This window comes from Ursus maritimus, unplaced genomic scaffold (genome assembly GCF_017311325.1).
Source record: "Ursus maritimus isolate PB19 unplaced genomic scaffold, ASM1731132v1 scaffold_32, whole genome shotgun sequence".
NCBI lineage: Eukaryota > Metazoa > Chordata > Mammalia > Carnivora > Ursidae > Ursus > Ursus maritimus.
Window position 1 is genome coordinate 13,667,912 of NW_024425786.1, and position 19,600 is coordinate 13,687,511.

The 19,600-nt window shown below is 49.9% G+C and overlaps 1 protein-coding gene across 1 annotated transcript in view; it reads right to left on the reverse strand.

The window, feature by feature from the left end:
• UBR4 (ubiquitin protein ligase E3 component n-recognin 4) overlaps positions 1–19,600 on the reverse strand; it is a 126,667-nt gene that overhangs the window by 25,756 nt on the left and 81,311 nt on the right. Inside the window, exons 69-88 of the mRNA XM_008694667.2 lie at positions 18,716–18,884; positions 18,128–18,272; positions 17,483–17,568; positions 16,677–16,764; positions 16,231–16,424; positions 14,342–14,581; positions 13,829–13,967; positions 12,949–13,074; positions 12,740–12,868; positions 11,618–11,931; positions 9,969–10,059; positions 8,942–9,026; positions 8,644–8,771; positions 5,458–5,587; positions 5,178–5,335; positions 4,388–4,497; positions 3,625–3,766; positions 3,143–3,224; positions 2,660–2,833; positions 779–900 (exon numbers count right to left, since the gene is read on the reverse strand). Coding sequence (XP_008692889.2) covers positions 779–900; positions 2,660–2,833; positions 3,143–3,224; positions 3,625–3,766; positions 4,388–4,497; positions 5,178–5,335; positions 5,458–5,587; positions 8,644–8,771; positions 8,942–9,026; positions 9,969–10,059; positions 11,618–11,931; positions 12,740–12,868; positions 12,949–13,074; positions 13,829–13,967; positions 14,342–14,581; positions 16,231–16,424; positions 16,677–16,764; positions 17,483–17,568; positions 18,128–18,272; positions 18,716–18,884 — 2,852 coding nt within the window. The remainder of the gene's footprint in view (positions 1–778; positions 901–2,659; positions 2,834–3,142; positions 3,225–3,624; positions 3,767–4,387; positions 4,498–5,177; positions 5,336–5,457; positions 5,588–8,643; positions 8,772–8,941; positions 9,027–9,968; positions 10,060–11,617; positions 11,932–12,739; positions 12,869–12,948; positions 13,075–13,828; positions 13,968–14,341; positions 14,582–16,230; positions 16,425–16,676; positions 16,765–17,482; positions 17,569–18,127; positions 18,273–18,715; positions 18,885–19,600) is intronic.

Consider the following 19,600-nt stretch of genomic DNA (forward strand, 5'->3'; position numbering starts at 1 on the left):
AACGATAGGAAACTAAGAGCTGATTCCAAATACACTTCAAATAGTGTTCAATATCAAGCATCTCCTCTGACACTCAAGGGTGGAGGAGAAGAGAGAGCCTACCACAATCAGCGCATGGGCAATGTACCAAAGCCGTGTTACTGAACCAAGGGGAGGGGGGCCTTCCTCCTGCTCGCTCAAGCAATGCTAACCCATCTGCGGCTGGACGACTCTGCCACTGATGACCCCCATGTCCAGGAGAGAGTCTTTCTATTATGTAATGCTCAGGTGTGCCTAACCCTAAAGAGCTCTCATCATTAACTGATGATGCTGGTGTTTTTCAGCCTTCATCTTTGGGCCAGACCATGCTTTCGCATAGCTAGGCAAGGGAAACACACACACACACACACACACACACACACACACACACGTGTGTGTGCGCACACCAAATACAAGAAGGAAGAGAGTGAGCACTTCTTCTCACTCTAGCTCCATACTGCTTCTTTCATAGCATACTGAATGGCTAAGGCAACAGGATCTTAGCAATGGGAGGTCAGACCCCATTTTTAAGAAGACCGATCTAGACCTGAAATCTATAGGAAATAAGACCAAGGAAGGTCATCGGATTTCCCATCATCAGAAGCAGGAAAATTAGGAGACTGCCTCTGTGTTGTCAGGGCAGCTTTCTAAAATGTAGACTAAATGGCCCACAGCTGGTCAGACCACCCGTGACTGAGAGGCTCCCTGGCAGAACAGTGCACACAGACACCCCGGAGGCGCAGGCAGAAGCACCGCTTACGGGATAAATGATGCTGCAGAGCCTCTCGAAGATGAAGACAGGCGTGCGGTAGTCGTCCAGGCTGTAGCGCTTGGCTGTCTCAATGCACACAGCCATGAAGGCCTTGGTTTCCGATTCTGTACCTGCCAGAAATCAGTGGCCACGTCAGTTAGGAGAGAGCTTCACACACACAAACCCCGATAAGACTTTATGTGAAGCACAGTCACCAACAGGTTCTTTCCTCCTGGCAAATTTTCAAAGGCCCTACCTGGCAGTATCAGTATTTCAGTTGGAAACTGGAAGCTGACTGATCTGATGCTCAGACCACATTCCATTTGAAAGGCCCAGCACCCAAGTCAACACGGTGCACCACGGTTAGCTGGCACACCTCCTGCTTCCTCTCGGGAGTGATCACCTCCTTAAGACAGGAACTATGCTTTATTCAAGCTAGGATGCTCCTGTCCAAGGCAAGTACCCCAGAATGTCAAATAATAATCCTAACTGTATTCCAGGCAAATCAAAGGGAACTTATAGCTTTAAGCTTCAGTCTTAAAATGATTAGCTGGACTGCCCTCTACAAGCCAAAGAGACAACTTCAAGTCACAGGAGAAGGCAGACATATGCTTCAAAAGGGTCCAACTGTGGGGCGCCTGGGTGGCTCAGTCGGTTAAGTGACTTGGTTTCAGCTCAGGTCATGATCTCAGGGTCTTGAGATCAAACCCCATGTCAGGCTCTGGCACTCAGCAGGGAGTCTGCCTCTCTCACTCTTCTCTCTGCCCCTCCCCCCTCACTCTCTCTCTCTAAAATAAAAGTAATTTTTAAAAAATCTTAAAAAAAAAAAAAATAAAGCCTTGAAACATGAGTTCAGAGCTCAGAGTCAAAAATCACAAAATACGGGGCGCCTGGGTGGCGCAGTCATTAAGCGTCTGCCTTTGGCTCAGGGCGTGATCCCAGCGTTCTGGGATCGAGCCGCACATCAGGCTCCTCTGCTAGGAGCCTGCTTCTTCCTCTCCCACTCTGTCTGCTTGTGTTCCCTCTCTCGCTGGCTGTCTCTGTCAAATAAATAAATAAAATCTTTAAAAAAAAAATCACAAAATACAAAAAAATTTAAGGCACCAGAAGCAAGAGGTGGAATAACAGCAAAATCAAATGGATAAATATTTCCAGCCTTAGAATTACCAGACACAGAAATGTTTGCTATGTTTGCAAACTACAAGAGAAATGGGAACTGTGAGTGAAAAACAAGAGACTATAAAACCTATAGACAACCATGAAGACTCAACAGTTAGACTAAAGAGCTAACACAGTGAAGAAAAAACTAATGAACTAAATGAAAGAACTGAAGAAACCCCCAAGAGTCAGCATAAAGAGATGGTGAGATGGGCCCCATGACAGAGCAGTAAAGAGAGACAGAGGAGAGAGCGGGTTCCACAAGGATGACAGACAACTGGGGCAAAGGCAACTGACGAAATGACAGTGGAGAATTTTCCAGAACCAGCGAAAGACACCGATCTGAAGACATATACTTCCTTCTGTTTTATGAGCTTAATATAAAATGTCTAAACAGGGGGCGCCTGGGTGGCTCAGTCGGTTAAGCACCTGCCTCTTGCTCAGGTCAAGATCCCAGGGCACTGAGATAGAGCCCTGCCTCAGGCTCCCTGCTCAGTGGACAGCCTACTTCTCCCTCTCCCTCTGCCTGCCGCTCTGCCTGCTTGTGCACGCGCCCCCACCCCCATCAACAAACTAATAAATAAAATGTCTAAATGGACTGAGCTCAACTCTGGAATTTTACAGTTCCAAGAACCAGAGCTTCTTGCACTCTCCCCTTGAATGTGGAAAGATGCCTGCCACCGTGCCCCAGCAGGAAGGGCGCCCCCGGCTCGGGCCGCTGGGCAGTGCTACCTGTGGTCATGTCCTCCAGCATCTCCAGCAGCATGTCCTGGGTCTCGTCGATGAGCTTAGTCCTCTGCACCACCAGCTTTCGCAAGCACAGGTACCCATTCAGCACAGTACCTACCAAGCGACTCTTAAAGTGTCTTTTGATGGACTCCACCTCGACAAAGGAGGAAAGAAGGCCTGTAGGGACAGGAAAAAGCTACTGCGAGGGCTGTGAATGAGAACGAAGGCGAGGAAGGTCCATGTCTTCCAAAGGTTATGAGCAACTCCAAAGCAACTTCCGAGCACAGAGCAGGGGCTCAAGGAAGTGAACTGGTCAACGGTGAACAGCAGCTCAAAACGATAAACCCACCCGAGAGGCACATGCAGAGCTTACATGTGTTCTGAGTCAACACAAGAGGGAACAGAGTCAACCTCCACACCCCAGGAACTAAGGTCAGCCCACAAACTAGACCCAGGGTACCTAAAGGGCCTGGCGGCTACATCTACCTGTGAGACTTTTGAGGGCGTAGCCCTGCTGCAGGTCAGTGCTCAGGGTGGCCTCCTCCAGGGCCAGCAAGCGGGCAATTTCCTACACGGGACGACAGGCACAGTTAGTGACAGCGCTGCTGATGACATCGGCCCCTTCTAGGTGTGATCCAGCAGCCCGTAACAGCAAGCACTCTGCAGTCAGCATTTTATTCCATTGACCCCTTGATGCAGTCACCCCTGCATCACCCCGATTCCCATGAACCTCTGCAGAACTCCTAAGAGCCAAGGGCAGTGGCAATGACGTTAAGGAATGGCTTAAAGACTCAGAACGGCCGAAATGCCCCCAGCAGCTTGCTACCTCCTTATGATACACAGGGCCACAAAGATCAATTTTGTCAACAAATATTTCTTCTCTACAAAGAAGAGTGGCACAAGCTACATCAAGGGACTGTGGTGAGAGCAGAATGGGGGAAGGACTCTCCCGGGCAGGGGGCGGCTACCTTGGTGATGAGGTTGCCCACATAGGGCAGAACTCCCCGAGCCGCCAGATAGACTTTCCAGTGGGCTGAAGTGATGAGCTTCTGGTAGAGAGCCAAGTACTCGGCGGCACACTCGCCAGCTACGCTCAGCTCGTCCAGGTAGCTGCCCCGAGAGAGACAGGGCACCGTGAGAACGCAACTCCAGGGGCTCCAGCAGTCCCCCTCTGCTCCCCCCACCTCATGTCCTCTGCTGTCCTGGGCTCCTCCTTCCTTCTGGGCAACGTCTCCCTTGGAAACTCCCCACACGTGGGGACAACCGGCGCACCCAACAAGAGCACGGTGCAGTGAACCATACCCGTTTGGACCAACCGGCACCGAGATGCAATGGTGCTTATCTGGGCAGCGAGACGGTGGTTTTGAGCAGCTCGAGGAGAAGGCAAGTGTACCACAGAGCTCAGTAGCTGATGGCGTGGTACTGAAGGCAATGCTGCCTTCAGCGGACCAGCCCCCCAGCCACGGCCCGTCCAGGCTGCCGTGAGGGTGAAATGAGATGGTGCGGGCCATGCGTCTACATGCTTGTCAAACCTCCATCGCGAGCTGCCGGCGCCGCTGCTCCGCTACCGCCACCAGCACGACCGCTCAGCTTCTCGGCTTCTCCTGTTTCTGTGCTCTTCTACGCGGCATGGCGTGCGTACAGAGCCCAGGTGTGCCCTCCATCACCCTGACCTACTGATTCCCCGAGGAACACGCGGAAGGCCGGTCCCAGATGAAGCCTGAGCGGTACCTGGTGAGGAGGTCAAGGACCTGCTGCTTGCGGCTGGGAATGGTGGCGAGAGCTTCCACGATGGTGCAGGCTGCCTGCCGCGCTGCCTGCGTTGCCGGGGTGAAGAGCACCTGTGGGACACAGGAGAGAAGCCCCGGCTCAGGTGACGGCAGGTCTCGCCAGGCCCCCAGCAGGGCAGTCCTCTCCCACCCTTCCAGAAGGCCTCTGGGCACCTCTCCAGGGAAAGGTTAAAGGTGAAAACCACCAGCTAATGCCAGATGCAACCGTGGCTGCTCTATTTCATGGAAAGTTTCTCCCCCAGGCAATCTGGAGAACACGCCTAAGATGACTGAGCTAGGAAACCAAGCCAGCAAGTATTTTCCTCAGCACAAATTTCTATTAACTCGAGTCTGGGGAGAGCTATAGGCTAATGCTTATACCAAACAGTGTCTTTCTCATGGACCAATGGATGCCCTTAATTACTTTAATCCTTCACAATGTTCGCTAGAATGAAGAGGGGGAGGACAGCAGGAGGTAGGGATGACAGGAGGAGAAAAAGGGAAGGTGGCACTGAGGCTTAGTTCTGGTAAGTGGCCAGGGAGAGTGGCAAGCCCACCAGCTTGATGAGGAAAGCACAGAAAAATCCTGTCTTGACCAGTTTACCGCACTGGGGGCTGCACCAACAACCTCCCTCTGCTTCCCACCTGGAAGGAGGCAAAAGCAGAGCAGACACGTGGGGAGGAGCAGAAACGCAGTGCTTGGCACCTGGGGCCAGGGCAGTGGAGAGAGGGCCGAGGAGGGGGTCACTCACTTGCCGCAGCCAGTTGTTATGACCCAGTTTGAGATCCAAGGGGGGGGTCCTCTTCCCACGACGACTCAGGAACTGCTTCCACCTCCACACGTACTTCTCGGTCAAATAGAGGTGGCGGAGCTCTGACTTGCTGGGGGACTTCCCGTTGCCATCTATCCCTAGCAGGCACAGGGGTCCAGCAAGCCGTAAGGAAAAGGAAGTGACAGAAAGGGGGGACGGCAGGGCTGTCAGGACAGGGTAAGAGGGCCTGACTTCCCCAGGCTTGAAGAGACAGACACACCTCTGATCGGAAGACACTTCTTCCAGGCTTCGTAGGATGCTTTGGGGTCCCTCTTGAGCCACAGCTGAGCCTGGGCATGGATCTCATTGCAGTATGGCTTAACTGTGGTGAGGGCCTCGACAGGGACATCCTGCAGGGGGAAAGCCAAACAGGGTGGGGAGCTTCAGAGCACACCTGAGCTGGGCTCCAATACAATGGCACGGAGGCCCCAGAGGAACATACGCAAAAGCAAGATTAGAAGGATCAACATTCGTAGCAGTTAGGCCCCAATATGTGTTCCTGTTAAAACATTTTGGCCCAATTTTGCTAGCAGCAGCATCTGCACATTGGGCTTATGGTCACTGCTTTGACTCTGCAGGGTAAGATGCAGCTGGCTTCCTACAGACCATCCCATGGCCTCAAATGCCAGTTCCTATCCCAAGCCTGACTCAGTTTCCTAAATGTAAATCTTCAAGGAGTCCCTGGGCACTCTCCGGAATTTTAAGAGCCATTACTGAGCAGAACTAATGTGCACAGCAGGGAGACCCACAGAGCAGTCTAAGCCAGCCATTCTCAAGCTTTTTGGCCTCAGGACTCCTCCTCCTTTACACTCTTTAAAAAAATTACTGAGGACCCTAAATAGCTTTTGTATGTGTGGTTCTATCTATCGATATTTACCATGTTTAAAATTAAGCATGAGAAATTCTTAAAATATTTACTGATTTCATCTTAAAATAAGAATAAATCCACTATTTACCTAAATGACATTTATTAGGTTTCCAAAATAAAAATCATCTAAAGGAGTGGCACATTGGGGCGCCTGGGTGGCTCAGTCGTTAAGCGTCTGCCTTCAGCTCAGGTCATGATCCCAGGGTCCTGGGACCGAGCCCCACATAGGGCTCCCTGCTCAGCAGGGAACCTGCTTCTCCCTCTCCCACTCCCCCTGCTGGTGTTCCCTCTCTCGCTGTGTCTCTCTGTCCAATAAATAAACACAATCTTTAAAAAAATTAAAAAATAAAGGAGTGGCACTACTTCATGTTTTTGAAAATCTGCTTAATGACTGTCTTAATAAGACAGCTGGACTCCCCGACCTGCTTCTGTGTTCAAATGTTGGGAGATGTTGTTTGGGTTAAGGTCGTGAAAAACACCCAGCTGCACACAGATACATAGTTGGAAAAGAAAACAATGTTTTAACAGTCTTCTCACTTAATTGCAGGTTTCTTTCTTTGATACTTTCAGCAAGTTACTGGTGAAATCAATGGATAAACTTCTCATAGTCCATTACACTAAAACGCATCTGTTACCCATGTATGATTCTGTAGCATGTGCTGGTCACTCGGAAAATACTGGCTCACTGAGTTATGTTCATTCCTCTGGACGTGACAGGCCCGCTTCATTCATTTCTCAAGAAAATGTCTGCCAAACACCCGATTCTGCATAACCACAAGTGGCCTGGCGCGCATTCTCCCAAGCACGCAGGGGCTCTGTACGGAGAGCGTCGGGCTCAGCCTACACCTGAAACCATCACTCACGAGCTCCTCAAGACGAGCGCCACACTTTGGCATGCGACAGGAGTGCTTCTGTGTTCTTCCACACTGTCGCGCTGAGTATTCAAAATACGAGTACCCCAGAGTCAAGATTTACTAACATTCACTTTTGCTACTTCACCAAGGATGCCCTTGAGTCACAGTGCACGGCAGTGGGGAGCCCAGCTAGGAGGGTAGCTGGGAGCCACTGCCTTTCCCACTGGGGCCCTGGCGGCCTCACCCATTGGTGACCTCACCCACCGGTGACAGTGCACCATCAGCACCAAGGGCGCCAGACCGCAAGGGGCAAACAGGGTCGTAGGAGGATTATGAACCAGACCTTGACCTCACAGATTCCCCAGGAGTCTGGAAAATACCCAGGCATCTGGGAGCCCAAATCTTGAGAACTGCTGCTTTCTCTGGGCTAAAACTAAGCACAGTGCGAACACTGACCTGGGGCTCCAGTGCTCAGAAGGTAAGCAACTCTGCAAACTCTGCTGCCTCACTCAGGAAAAAGTGATGGTTATGTGCGGAGGGGGTTTCTCTTCAATCAAGGACTGATTTACCTGCTAAGAACGAGCTCTGAGGGGAAATAAACCTCATCAAAGGGAAGGAAGAGGGGCACCCCTCAGCCCTGCCTTTGTCTAAGAAGGTGGGAGTCAAAGGAAATGTGGTCAACCCTTAGGATCCAGCTTCCTCCCTAGTGCTTACCACTCAGAAAAGCAGCCTTCCTACAATGATGGAAGACTCTGTTTCTATCAAAGGATTCCATCAGGAAATGGAGCAGGAGTCAAATGGCCCAAGGACCACAGAGGGATAAGGGACAGAGAGCCTCAGTCATGGCCGAGAGGAAGAATTATGGCTGGTGTTTTCCACAAGCCAATAAGCAAATCAATCTGGGGCTCAGCTATGCTTATTTTAGAAAGAAAACTTGGCTTTCCTCATTCACTTAATGATTCACTGAGTGGCTATTACACTCTGCTCTGGACATAAAAAAATATTTCTAAACTGAGGTCCCTGGGTTCAAGGAGCTCACAGCCAGCCTAGCAGAGAACTGGATCTTCTAAGCAGCAGCTCAGAGAGGGCACACCCTACGCAGAGAAGATCGCACGCAGCCACAGTCAGCATTCATTAAGGACTAACATGAGCCAGTGTTCGGTGCATGTGATCTGGTCAATTACTGATTCTTCACAACGCTTCACTGTGGTATGGTCTCGTCTCAGAGACGGGCAAACTGAGAAGCCTGAGTTAAGAACTTGCCCAAAGTCACAAGGCAAGTAATGTGATGTGGGATGTGAAATCAAGAAGCCCGCTTCAGAGCCTCGGATCTTCACCACTGCGCAATGCTACACAGGCAACGGCAAGGGGGCAGAAAAGAACACTGTGCTTTCTGGGAGCTGCGAGTCCTCTGATGTGACTGGAGAGACAACCCTCCAGTAAACCACCTTGCTCTAAGCTCTTAAATTTTCACGTTTATTTTACGCCTGACTTTCCTCTGAAAAACCTTCCTTCTCAAAAATCCCAACTCCTGTCTGCTGAACCATGGCAAAGGAGGCGCTGGTGCCCCACCATGGGCATGCGAAGTGCAGGGTACGGCAGAGACCTTTACGAGGCAGGACACTGTGCTGGCCGGGGCGGGAGGTGGCCGCCACCCTGCCTTGCCCTCTGACTCGCCGCGTACCTTGTTCTTCTTGCTGGTTGGAGCAGGTGGTTTAATTAGCTTCTGCAAGATCCGCAGGCACATGAGGGTAATGTTCTCCACAACCACAGGAGTCTTTATGTTCACAGCCATGAGGAAAAGGCTGAGAGCTAGGGATAGGAAGGACAGGCCGAGCTGTGGTCACAGAGCACCTTGCACCTGGCTCCAGAAAGGCTGCCCATGACGATTGCCCTACCCCACTAACTCTGTGGCTAGGATTGCACCCGAAGCCCCTATCCCCTCTCTGAAAAGCCCCTAACTAGATGTGGCCCAAGCTCACCACAGCGTAACCGGAGTTCCCAGCAGCTGTCCTCCTTTGAGATGGAATCTGTCAGCAACAGCATTTCATACTGAAGGCTGCTTGCCTAGAAGGCCAACAGGAGGAGACATGAGAAGAAGAGGGTCTGCAGGTGAGACCGAGGACTGGGGCTTATCCAAGCTCTGCTCAGGGAACTCGGATCGAAGATGTCTGGTACCCGGTGGCACCACCAGAAAGAGAAAGAAGTTGGGCACCTGGGTGGCTCAGTTAAGCAGACCTGACCTTCAGTTCGGGTCATGATCCCAGAGTCCTGGGATCAAGTCCTGCATCAGCCTCCCTGCTCAGTGGGGAGTCTGCTTCTCTCTTTACCCACCCTCCCCTGCTTGTGATCTCTCTCTCACTCTCTCTCAAATAAATAAAATCTCGAAAGAAAGAAAAAAAGAAAGAAAGAAAGAAAGAAAGAAAGAAAGAAAGAAAGAGGAAAGAAAGAAAGAAAGAGAGAGAGAGAGAAAGAAAGAAAGAAAGAAAGAAAGAAAGAAAGAAAGAAAGAGGAAAGAAAGAAAGAAAGAGAGAGAGAGAGAAAGAAAGAAAAAAAGAAAGAAAGAAAGAAAGAAAGAAAGAAAGAGGAAAGAAAGAAAGAAAGAGAGAGAGAGAGAAAGAAAGAAAGAAAGAAAGAAAGAAAGAAAGAAAGAAAGAGAAAGAAAAAAAAAGGGAAAGGAAAGGGAAAAGGAAAAGGGGAAGAGGAAGAGGAAGAGAAAGGAAGGAAGGAAGGAAGGAAGGAAGGAAGGAAGGAAGGAAGGGAGGGAGGGAGGGAGAGGAAAGAAGGAAAGAGAGAAAGGACGAGTGGAGACCCCTGTCCTTCATCCGGCCAACCACACGTTTCTCTCCTCCCTCTGAGGCCAGCTCTACCTGGGACAGTCATTCCGGGTGAGAGCTCTGCAGGCTGCTGCTCCCTACCCCCAACCACCCCAGAGACACTGGTGGAAAGAAAGTGAGGGAATGCAGAAAGAGAAAGAGAAAGGAGTCAAAGGGCGGTTGTCCTGCTCACCAGATCGGGATTGGCCCAGTGGCCCTTCAAGGCAGTGGAGACTTTGCCAATAATCAAGTCATTCATTTGCTGGGTGGCTTCTGGATTGTCTCTGGAGAAGCAAAGAAATAGGAGTCCTGTTATCCACCACTGGCTGTGTCCCTCCTTCCCACCTGAAGGAGCACAGAGAAAAGGCACTCAATGCCCAGGGCCTCCCCAGGGGCCTGACCACAAGACTGGCCCCACAAGACCCGGGTCTGTAACAGAGTGCTCATCGCAGCCGCCTTTCCCACAGCAATCACTGAGGGGAGAGCAGGACCAGCAGCCAGGAGATCTCCTGGCCCTCAGGCACTGTCCAGGACACTGAATCCTCCAACCTCTGAATCCGACGGTCCCCTGCCAGAATGGGTCACAAGACTTTCCTCATCTTCTCCATCTGCCTCCAATTTACCTCCCACAAGGTACCCACATTTCCTACTGACACCCCACTGTAATAACGTGTGTATTAATCAACTGCACCAGGTCACTTTCTCACTTTCTACCCCATTTTGAATAAAACCCCAAGTCCTTACAATGGCCTAGAAGACCGCCCGAGATCTGGCCCCCAGCAGCCCCGGTTCTCCCGCCCGTTTCCCATGTGGCCTCCTTCGCTCCACTACACAGGCCTCTGGTAGCTCCCGCACCATCCCCGGCACAGCCCTGCCTCTCGATCTTGCAGATGACGCATCCTACGCGCACAGCCACAGCTGAGACATCTGCATGGCTCGTCCCCTTACGGCACACATGCCTCCTCCAACATCACCCCTCAGACGTCTTCCCTGACCATCTTCTCCAGCAGCAATCCCTGCCGCGGTCAGGGCACCACCCCAGCTGTACCTCTCTTCACAATCGAATCTGCTGACAGACACCAGACTGTGCAAGTCTGCATGCTCCCCACCTGGACCGCAGGCCCCAGGAAGCAGCGACTCTGCTCCACTTACTACTGCACACTCAGAGTCCAAACAGCGCCTGGCATTCAGCAGACATTCAACAAACACCCGCTGAGGAAGTGAATAATATAGCAAGGAACGGGTACCAATCACCTAACGTGTTCTGGAACTTCGGCCACACACTCAGTAAACCCAGCTCTGGTGACTCCATCAGCACATACTAAGTACTCAACAAATACGAGTTATCGCCCACAGGAATTATTCCATTTCACCCTCGCCACAAGTCTTCAAGGCATTTACTATTATCAGTGTTTTTCAGACAAGGAAAACCTCAGCTCAGAAAAGTTAACTACGCTCAAGGCACAGAACATCACACACCGATCATCTCTAGGCTCCACTGTTCCACTGGCCTCTTCCATGTGAGTCTGGAGCCCAAGTGCCGGGTCACTCCCTTCTCCTCTCTCACCAGAACCCAGACTCTGTTCAGGGAACCTCACTGGAACCAACGAAGTACAAGCCAAATATTCTATTTACAATGAAACCTGGTCTCAAATGCTCACGGAGTTCGCTTACCCAGACCCTGGGCATCTCTCCCTCTTCCTCCCTCATAATAAGTCAGCCAGCCTGTCCAGCAGCGACAAATGCCACGTTCTACACCCCTAAGCTCCTAGTACCACTGCTACCACCAAGCCCCGAGCTAGCAGGAGTTACTGGGCCCACGGTCCCGATGCAGGCTCTGACCGAGTCAGCAGGCACATGAGCAGGCGGACCTCCTCCCGCATGGCCGCAGAGCCCCGGCGAAGATTGTAATCAAAGAGCTCCCGGATGAGCCCCTGGGAGACCAGGATGTGCCTCAGGGCCGGATTGGTGGCCAGGGCCCGGAGCAGCGTGATACAATGTTCTGTGACGGCGGAGGCGCAGCCGTAGCACTTGGTGGAGGATGTGTGGCCACAGCCCAGAACGGATAAGGCCACGGAGGTTCGGGACGATTTGGTGGCCGCTTCCCTCTGCTGCAGGTCGTATTCCAACAACTCTTTGCGTGAAGCAAAGACTTTCTAAGAAAAAAAAAAGGATAAGAGAAAAACAAATTAGCTATTAAAATAAGAAAAAAGAGAAAGTTAACTGGAAACCAGCTTTGGTCTGAAAAACCATTTTACATGCATTATTTAAATTTAACCTTTCTGATGACCCCACCTATTAGATACTTCACTGTCATTTTACAGAAGCAGAAAGCTGAGGCTTAGGAAGGCTGGTTTGCCCAAGGCATGTGGCACAGGCAGAACTCAGCCCCTGATCACAGGCACATGTCCTGAACTCCCACGTAATGCTGTCTCATAAAGAACAAACACAACGATCAGAGATGTAAGCCCATGTAGCAAAGGCAATTCTGGGGGGCAAGGACCCAGCTTGTCTGTGGCCACCCTCCCATATCCCATGGAGATTAGGTCGGTAACACTCCACTGGCTGCCCGGCCCACCCTGGTTGACTGGCATTGGTGTGCCCTGCCCTTACCAGCCTACAAACATGGCATATCAGAAAAAAAGGGAACAGACCCGACACCCGGTTTTTTAAAACAAGCAACCCCTCAACTAAAAGATGGGTTGTGAATGGGCCAAGGAAAACAGATCTATAATCATCTGCTACCCTCGGTCTTCTGGAACAAATTCAGGTCTCTGCCAAGCACCAGAAACCACAGTGGGAGAGAAGTTATATGGTGCAGCCACCTAGACCCTGCCTTTTCAGCCAAACGGACAAGGGAAACCCAAGACTCCAACTGTTGGAGGTGGGGGGCAACAGAACTGCTCTGAAAACAGCTTGGGGAACACTCGACAGAACACTCTAGAGTGGCTCCCGTTTCTCTACCTGGATGATTTTGGAGAGCTCATCGAAAGAGTTCTTGCAATCCCCACAGTACTCCTGAGCCAGCTGCAGAATGTATCGATTCACGCTGGCTGAAGTGGAGCTGATGCCCCCGGCCGTCCCCGAGTCGTCCTGCAACCCAAGAAGCATGCTGTGAGTCTCCTGCTTCTGACCCAGAGCCCCCTCCACACGCCCCTCTAGCTTGGGGTTACCTGCGGCTTTTCGGGGGCTGCCTCGTTCACTTTACAGAGCAGGTTCTCCAGCTGTGGCCGGTGTCCCATCAGCTGGTGATACACTCGGTCGGCTTTGTCCAGAAGTGTATTGATGTTGGATACAGCCTGGCAGGAAAAGACAGGGGCACGTGTGAAGGCTCTTCCTTGAGTGATCCCAACTCCCAACCATTTCCTGAAACATTTCCTACAGGTCAGGGGCTGTGTTTCATACATTCATTATTTCTATCCCTCACAATAATCCAGGTGTCGGGGTGTTATTTGTAGTAACATACAACGTACTATGTAACACAGCACACACATTAGTATACAACGCTGAGAGAAATCATTGACACTAGGTCACAGGGCACTAAAAGGCACAGCCAGAACTGGAACTTTCATCCTTCTGACTCCACAGCTAAATGTTGTCCTGCTTCCTAAGCCGCTTCTAGCAGCAATCCCAAAAGCTCCCCACTTTTGACGGTCACCTAATCCCCAGTCCCACCACACCACACAGAATGAGAACCAGCCCCTGGATAAGTGGACACTGAAGAAAGGCCAACAGCTGTAATACGAGGCATCTGTGGAACAAATGCAAGGCACTCATTTGACTTCTTTCTGCCTTTCCAAATCTGAAGTAACCTAACCCCGGAGACATTTTGGTTCATTGCCAACCAACACTTCTCCGAAGTCCTATGTAAATCACAAGTTCCAAAATAGCCAATGCCATTATTTGCTCCCACCTGAGAAAGCTGGGCCCTGAAGAGTGCTGACTTGAGGAAGACTCAGGACAGAAGGAAGAGCATACTGCCCTCTACCAGCCCTGCTGCCCAAAGCTCAGAGCAAAGCCAGTGCCCTGAGTCTAGGACGGATCCAGCCTCACCTTCTTCCGGTCTTCTTCATTCTCAATGGGATCCACGGCACAGCAAGGCTTGGCATAGAGCATAAAGTCAAAGCGAGCGTATTTACAGAAACCACAGGCGTTGCAGAGGAAGGGATCCTTTTCATCATAGTTGATAGACCTGAAGAACCAGAGTGTTTGGGTCGGGGTGGGGGGCAGCAGAGGCTGGGGTGGGGGAGGGTGACCTTGAGTGCCACATGCATTCTCTGGAACTGTATCGGGATGACAAGAGGCAAGGGTGACTAACACAACCAGGTAACTAGAAAGGAAGACCTGGAACTAAACCGAGGGACGCCCCCCTACCTCCAGACAGACACCATGGGACAGGCGTGTGCGCCATTCTTTCTGCCCCCACCTTCTAGCCTTGGACTCCACAGACCCATAACCCTCCAATTATGATGAAGGCAGCAAACACTGAAACTGCCCACACTGAGAGCCCTGCAGGGGATACAAGGACATACGTGGCCCTGGCCGGGGCGCCATTCCCTCCCTCACCTGCACTTGTGACACTGGTAGACATTCTCCCCGCAGTTGCCGCAGACCCCCGGGTTGGCGGGGACGGAGGCGCTGCAGCGCGGGCACTGCAGCGTCTCTGTGGAGGCCTGGTAGTTCTCATAGAAGTCCGCGAACTCGATCATCAGGTTGGAGGCCACGATGGGCAGGGGCAGGTCGATCTTCACCTCTGTCTGCCCAGGGGTCAGCTGAACCTTCTTGGCCTTGTGCCAGCGGGCCGGCCTAGAAGAGATGGTGGCAGCTCAGAGGGGGGGACGGCCTGAGAGCCACCCACATAGCCCTCGGTGAGGGCGGTCTGAGGAAACGAAGAGCAAGACTGTCCCCGTGTGTTCTAAGGCAGTGAAGTGGTTTCTCTAAGAAAAGGAGATCTGACCAGTAACAGTAACCTAATTTTAAAAATACTCTCTATAAAAAAGGATATAACACACAGGTGCTTTAAGATGTTATATAAAATAATTTTTTCAGAGGCGCCTGGGTGGCTCAGTTGGTTAAGCAACTGCCTTTGGCTCAGTCATGATCACGGAGTCCCAGGATCCAGTCCCACACCAAGCTCTGTGCTCACCAGGGAGTGTGCTTCTCCCTCTGACTCTCCCCGCTTTCATGCTCTCTCTCTCATTCTAAGAAATAAATAAAATCTTAAAAAAAAAAATTCTTTCAGATTCTAGAAAAACAATGAAGTAGGTATCAAGGGAAGTTATTACTCTAAAAGTATGCCACCCTGAAGCCTGTAATCCCAAGAGGTGCCATGTAACATGTGACAAGCAGAGACAGAAAAAGAAAAGGCATGTAATAATTTAGAATAATTACGTTAATTACAGGTAATATTTATTGGGCACTCACTATGTGCTAAGCTCTGTTCTCAGCACTTTACATAAATAAACTCATTCTAATCCTTTAAAAACACTCTGAGAGAGGATTCATCTCCATTGTACAGTTAAAGAAAGCAAGGCTGCACAACTTCTCCCATGTCGAGAGAGAAGTGGTAGAGCCGGGGTGTGAACTCACGGTCTTGTAGCAGAGTCAGAGTTTCACCAGCTGCTGCACTGACTACACAACAGAAGATTCAATCCCCTTCCTCCTCCAGAAGGGAGTGGGATATCCCAGTGAGCAGCTTCTACTTGCAGATCACCAGTGTGAACTGCTCCTCAAGAAAACTTCCTGCAGGTGGAGCTCCGTTTGCTGTGGTAAACTCTAGCTGTACTCTGCCTCTCGGAATAATACCAGTACTTCCATTCTGTGCAGAACAGCATCTTACTATTTAAACCTCACCTCCCCACGTCCTCTGCCCAACAGCAACGCTGAGATTTCGACAAGAGCGCTGTCTCCGGAAGTCAACACTCTACCCCATGCCACTGCCTTCTCTGGCCCACATACGACCTGCCCCCATTCAGACACTGGGATACACGAGCTAGAAAGCTCCAACACTGGCAGATAGAGAGGGAAGGGGCAGAAATGGAAGGACTGTGTACCAGAGAAGCTTCTTGATACTGTCTGTGCCGTGAGCAAAGAGCATCTTAACCCAAGAAATAACAAATACTTCCCAACACAGGTGTTCTATAAAACTAGAACTGCCCTCATTAACATGGGCAGGAGAAGCCTGAAGTCCCCTCACTCAGCTTCCCCTCCTGAGGCAGGCTGTTGAATTGCTTCCTTAGACCCCACAGGCTCCATCGGACAGGATTTTAGAAGAACCTTTGTCAATACCCTTAGGAACAGCGTTTCACTCTTGTCCTCAGTCATGACTCCAAGTGGGTAAGAGGACATACCAGGCCTCTAGGGACGTGCTGCTTCACCCCATTCCAGCCATCAAAGCCAACAACTGGTGTTAAGCCTGATAAGCTGCCCCTCCCCAAGTCTGGAAGAGACCATACTTGTTTTTCAACTCCACGATGGCCTGCACGGTTCGGTTGTTGTAATAGAGGTTGATGGTCCGCACCATCTTTGTCCGTTTCAGATCTCCAATTTTCACGGTCACTTTGCTGATGGTGTGGCTGCCGATGAGCTTCACAACCTGCTGGGTGGTGGTGTACCGCGTGTCCACTTTAATGGAAGACAGCTTGATATACTAAACACAGGAGTACACACAAAACATTGTATCAGTTCAAGGCCACTGGCTCATCCTTTCTTCTTCAAAACTGAGCACTGTAACCCACTCTTCATCCATGGATGAAGTTTCTATTTAAGGTGGTAAGTGTGGCAGGTAAGCATTCATACCACTGGTGACCGAACACCTATGTGGCCACACTCAATCTCTGGAAACAAGAAACCCACTGGCCCTGCCAGCCTCACGATCACCCACGTTAAAGACGGCACTTACACAAAATGGCACCTCCGGATTATTACACACCAGGCAGGGATCGCTCTCCAGGTAATAGCCATCAAATTCCACTAAGCCAGACAAGGTGCTAAGGAAGAAACCAGTCTCAGCATAAGGAAGTCTTCATCTCAGAAAGCACTGAGCTTCACAAAGAAGCCACGAATGAGTGACAGCTCAACATTCCCTAAAGCGAGCCCCACCCTAGTAAGAACACAGAAGAAAGTGAGAAATCCCAACAGGGCTTAGAAGTCACAGGAAGTGAATGTCAACCAATCGACCCCAGATGCTTCCTATTTCTGAGCTAGCTGTTCTGAGATCAGAAGAATCCTAAAAAGTGACATTAAAATTTGACTCCGAGGAAAGTCACAATTAAATTTACTAAAAATCATTAAGTTGTAACTTAACATAGGTGAATTTTGTAGTATATAAATTATACCTCAATGAACTTAAGAAAAAAAAAAAAAGAACAGTCACTATTAAACCAGGGAAATAACAACTGCTTGTTTAATAAATACTCTTGCTCAAAAGTTTTTTCTTAATATAGCCATTTCCTGTAAATTTATCTTACCTGATTTAGACTTTGACACTCAAAAATTAGAGACGTTCTCAAATGACTGCTTACTAAAAGCTAATTCAGCAGTTTATTTTGAGTACCCTATGTGTGCAAGGCCCCAGCTATGAGGGAGGGATTCAAAGACCAACTAGACAGAGGTGTATCGATTCCTATGTAAGAGCCAACCGATGCGGAGAGAGCAACTGGGACTGCTGCTGGAGCTTCAAGCAGGGAGCAAGCAGAGCAAGCTCACTTGTAAATGTTGGAGTTGGGATGGTTGGTAAGAATATGGTTTTGGGTCCGCAGAATCTCCACAGCCTTCTGTGAATATTCCTTCAACTGAAACAGAAGTCAATAAAAGACCACAGTTAAAACCCAAGGGAAAGTCTTACTGGAAAAGGCTTTTGTCTTCTGCTGTCTAGCTGATACTGCCCGAGAAGTACCAAGCTTCTCAGCCCCCACGCAGAGTCATGCAAAGCTGGGCCTAACTCCTACAAGTTTCCAGTCTTTGTGACAGCCATCTTTTCAGACCCTGTGGATGAAGGTAATTTTTATTCCCATGGAGAAATCATAAAATAGTTATCCAACTGCAGAGACACTTCTAGGAATGTCATCAGGGCTGCCAGGAAAACCAGGGGGACACCTTCTCTCCTAAAGCAACTTTAATGAGCTGCATTGCCCTCCCCACCTGATCTCCTGCTGGCTAAGGCAAATTCAGCCTGTACTTATTTGTTAGTGTATGTTATCTGTGTGTTACACATGGTGCCTGTGCTTAACATACATCTAAAGAGATTTCACATATGCACCCCTTACGCGGGCTGGTCATACCATTCTTAACGCAAGAGGGAAAAAGGCCAAATATGGCAAGTTAGCCCCTCTGACCATACATCATTGTTACCTTCTTCTCTGTTTGTGGGGTTTTCAAGGAGAAATATCCTAGAAGGTCCACAAACTGGGCAGCCTTACGACCATAGGCTGGGAGTTCTGGCCATATGGACCACATCAGATCTAGCAGGAGTTCCTGTTGAGATTTGCTAGAGTTTCTGTAGATAAAGAACAATTCATGTTACCAAGCAGTAGAAAACCCTGAGGTTCCTTTTATTTATAAACAAGGCCCAGGTACTATTTCTGTAGATATGTCTATCCCACAAACTAGAATCATTCTGCACTTTCGACAGTAGATCCTAACAGGTGCAGCTCAGCCCTTTCCTATCTTCAGAAAGTGGCCTAAAGAGTCAAGCCCAGTCACTTTACAAACTTCTAAACATAGCCCCCTCAGAGGAAAAGCGATCATCTCTTGCTTATGACATCAGATTAATGGCTAAAGGCAGATAATCAGACATCTGTAAATCAAGAGGATCCAGGCTGATGTAAATACTGACACTGTGACAGTGAGTGTGTAACAACACAAAAGCAAGACGGAACTACATCAACCACTCGTCTCCTGGACCCATGCAGACCACTGAAACTTAGCCCGGGACCCTACCTGTAGATATGCAGGGTCAGACAGTGGGCCTGCCAGCGCACCGAGGAAGAATTGGACTCTAACAGGAAGCAACGCAGGAACTGAACCAAGGTCTCCTTATCTGCGAATTTGTTCAGCTGGTTCACCAGAGCTGTGCACAGCTGGTCCTCCTGGCTGCCTGAGCTCTCACCTGCAAGATCAGGGAAGAACTGAGGACTGGAGAACAGGACGCGTGCTCTAGGGTCTTACAGCCAGTGCCACCAGATGGAGAGGGAGGGGATTCTGTCCATTTCTAAGAGTTTCTTCAACTAAATGGTTCTAATTTGAAAACAACTGTCACTGGTTTATTGGAGAACAAAGGCCAGCCCCATACGAGACACGCGATGATAATGCTACGAAAAAAGCACAGGCTAAAGTGCCGACACAGGCCTTACACTGAGGCACTTCCCTTCAGAGGTTTGCTACCCAAAACAGCTCGCTGAATAATTAATTGGGAGAAGGTAAACCACCTCCACTGCTCCCCACCCCCGATCACCCGTCCCAGGCCTGCAAGGACCATGAAAAGCAGTGAAGTAGAAAGGCTTTTGCCTTTCTGATAGTAAGGAGTCAGCTAAAATAGCTTCCATACGGAGAGCATTTAACAGTTTACGACGCACGTTTATAAGCATCATTTGACGCTGACAACCTCCCCACATGGCAACTGTCATTTATTATTCCACAGAAATACAAACTCGGCTTACTAAAACCGTTTAGTGCACTTTGACCTTTCCTTGGTACGGGAAGCCACACATTCAAGGTGTAACTGACAATGAAACCAAAACAAGACACTGGAGGGCATCAGAGTTGTAGGTCCTAGTAAATCGGAATAAAAGCCCTTTCCAAAGAGGAGCATAAGCCATGCGATCC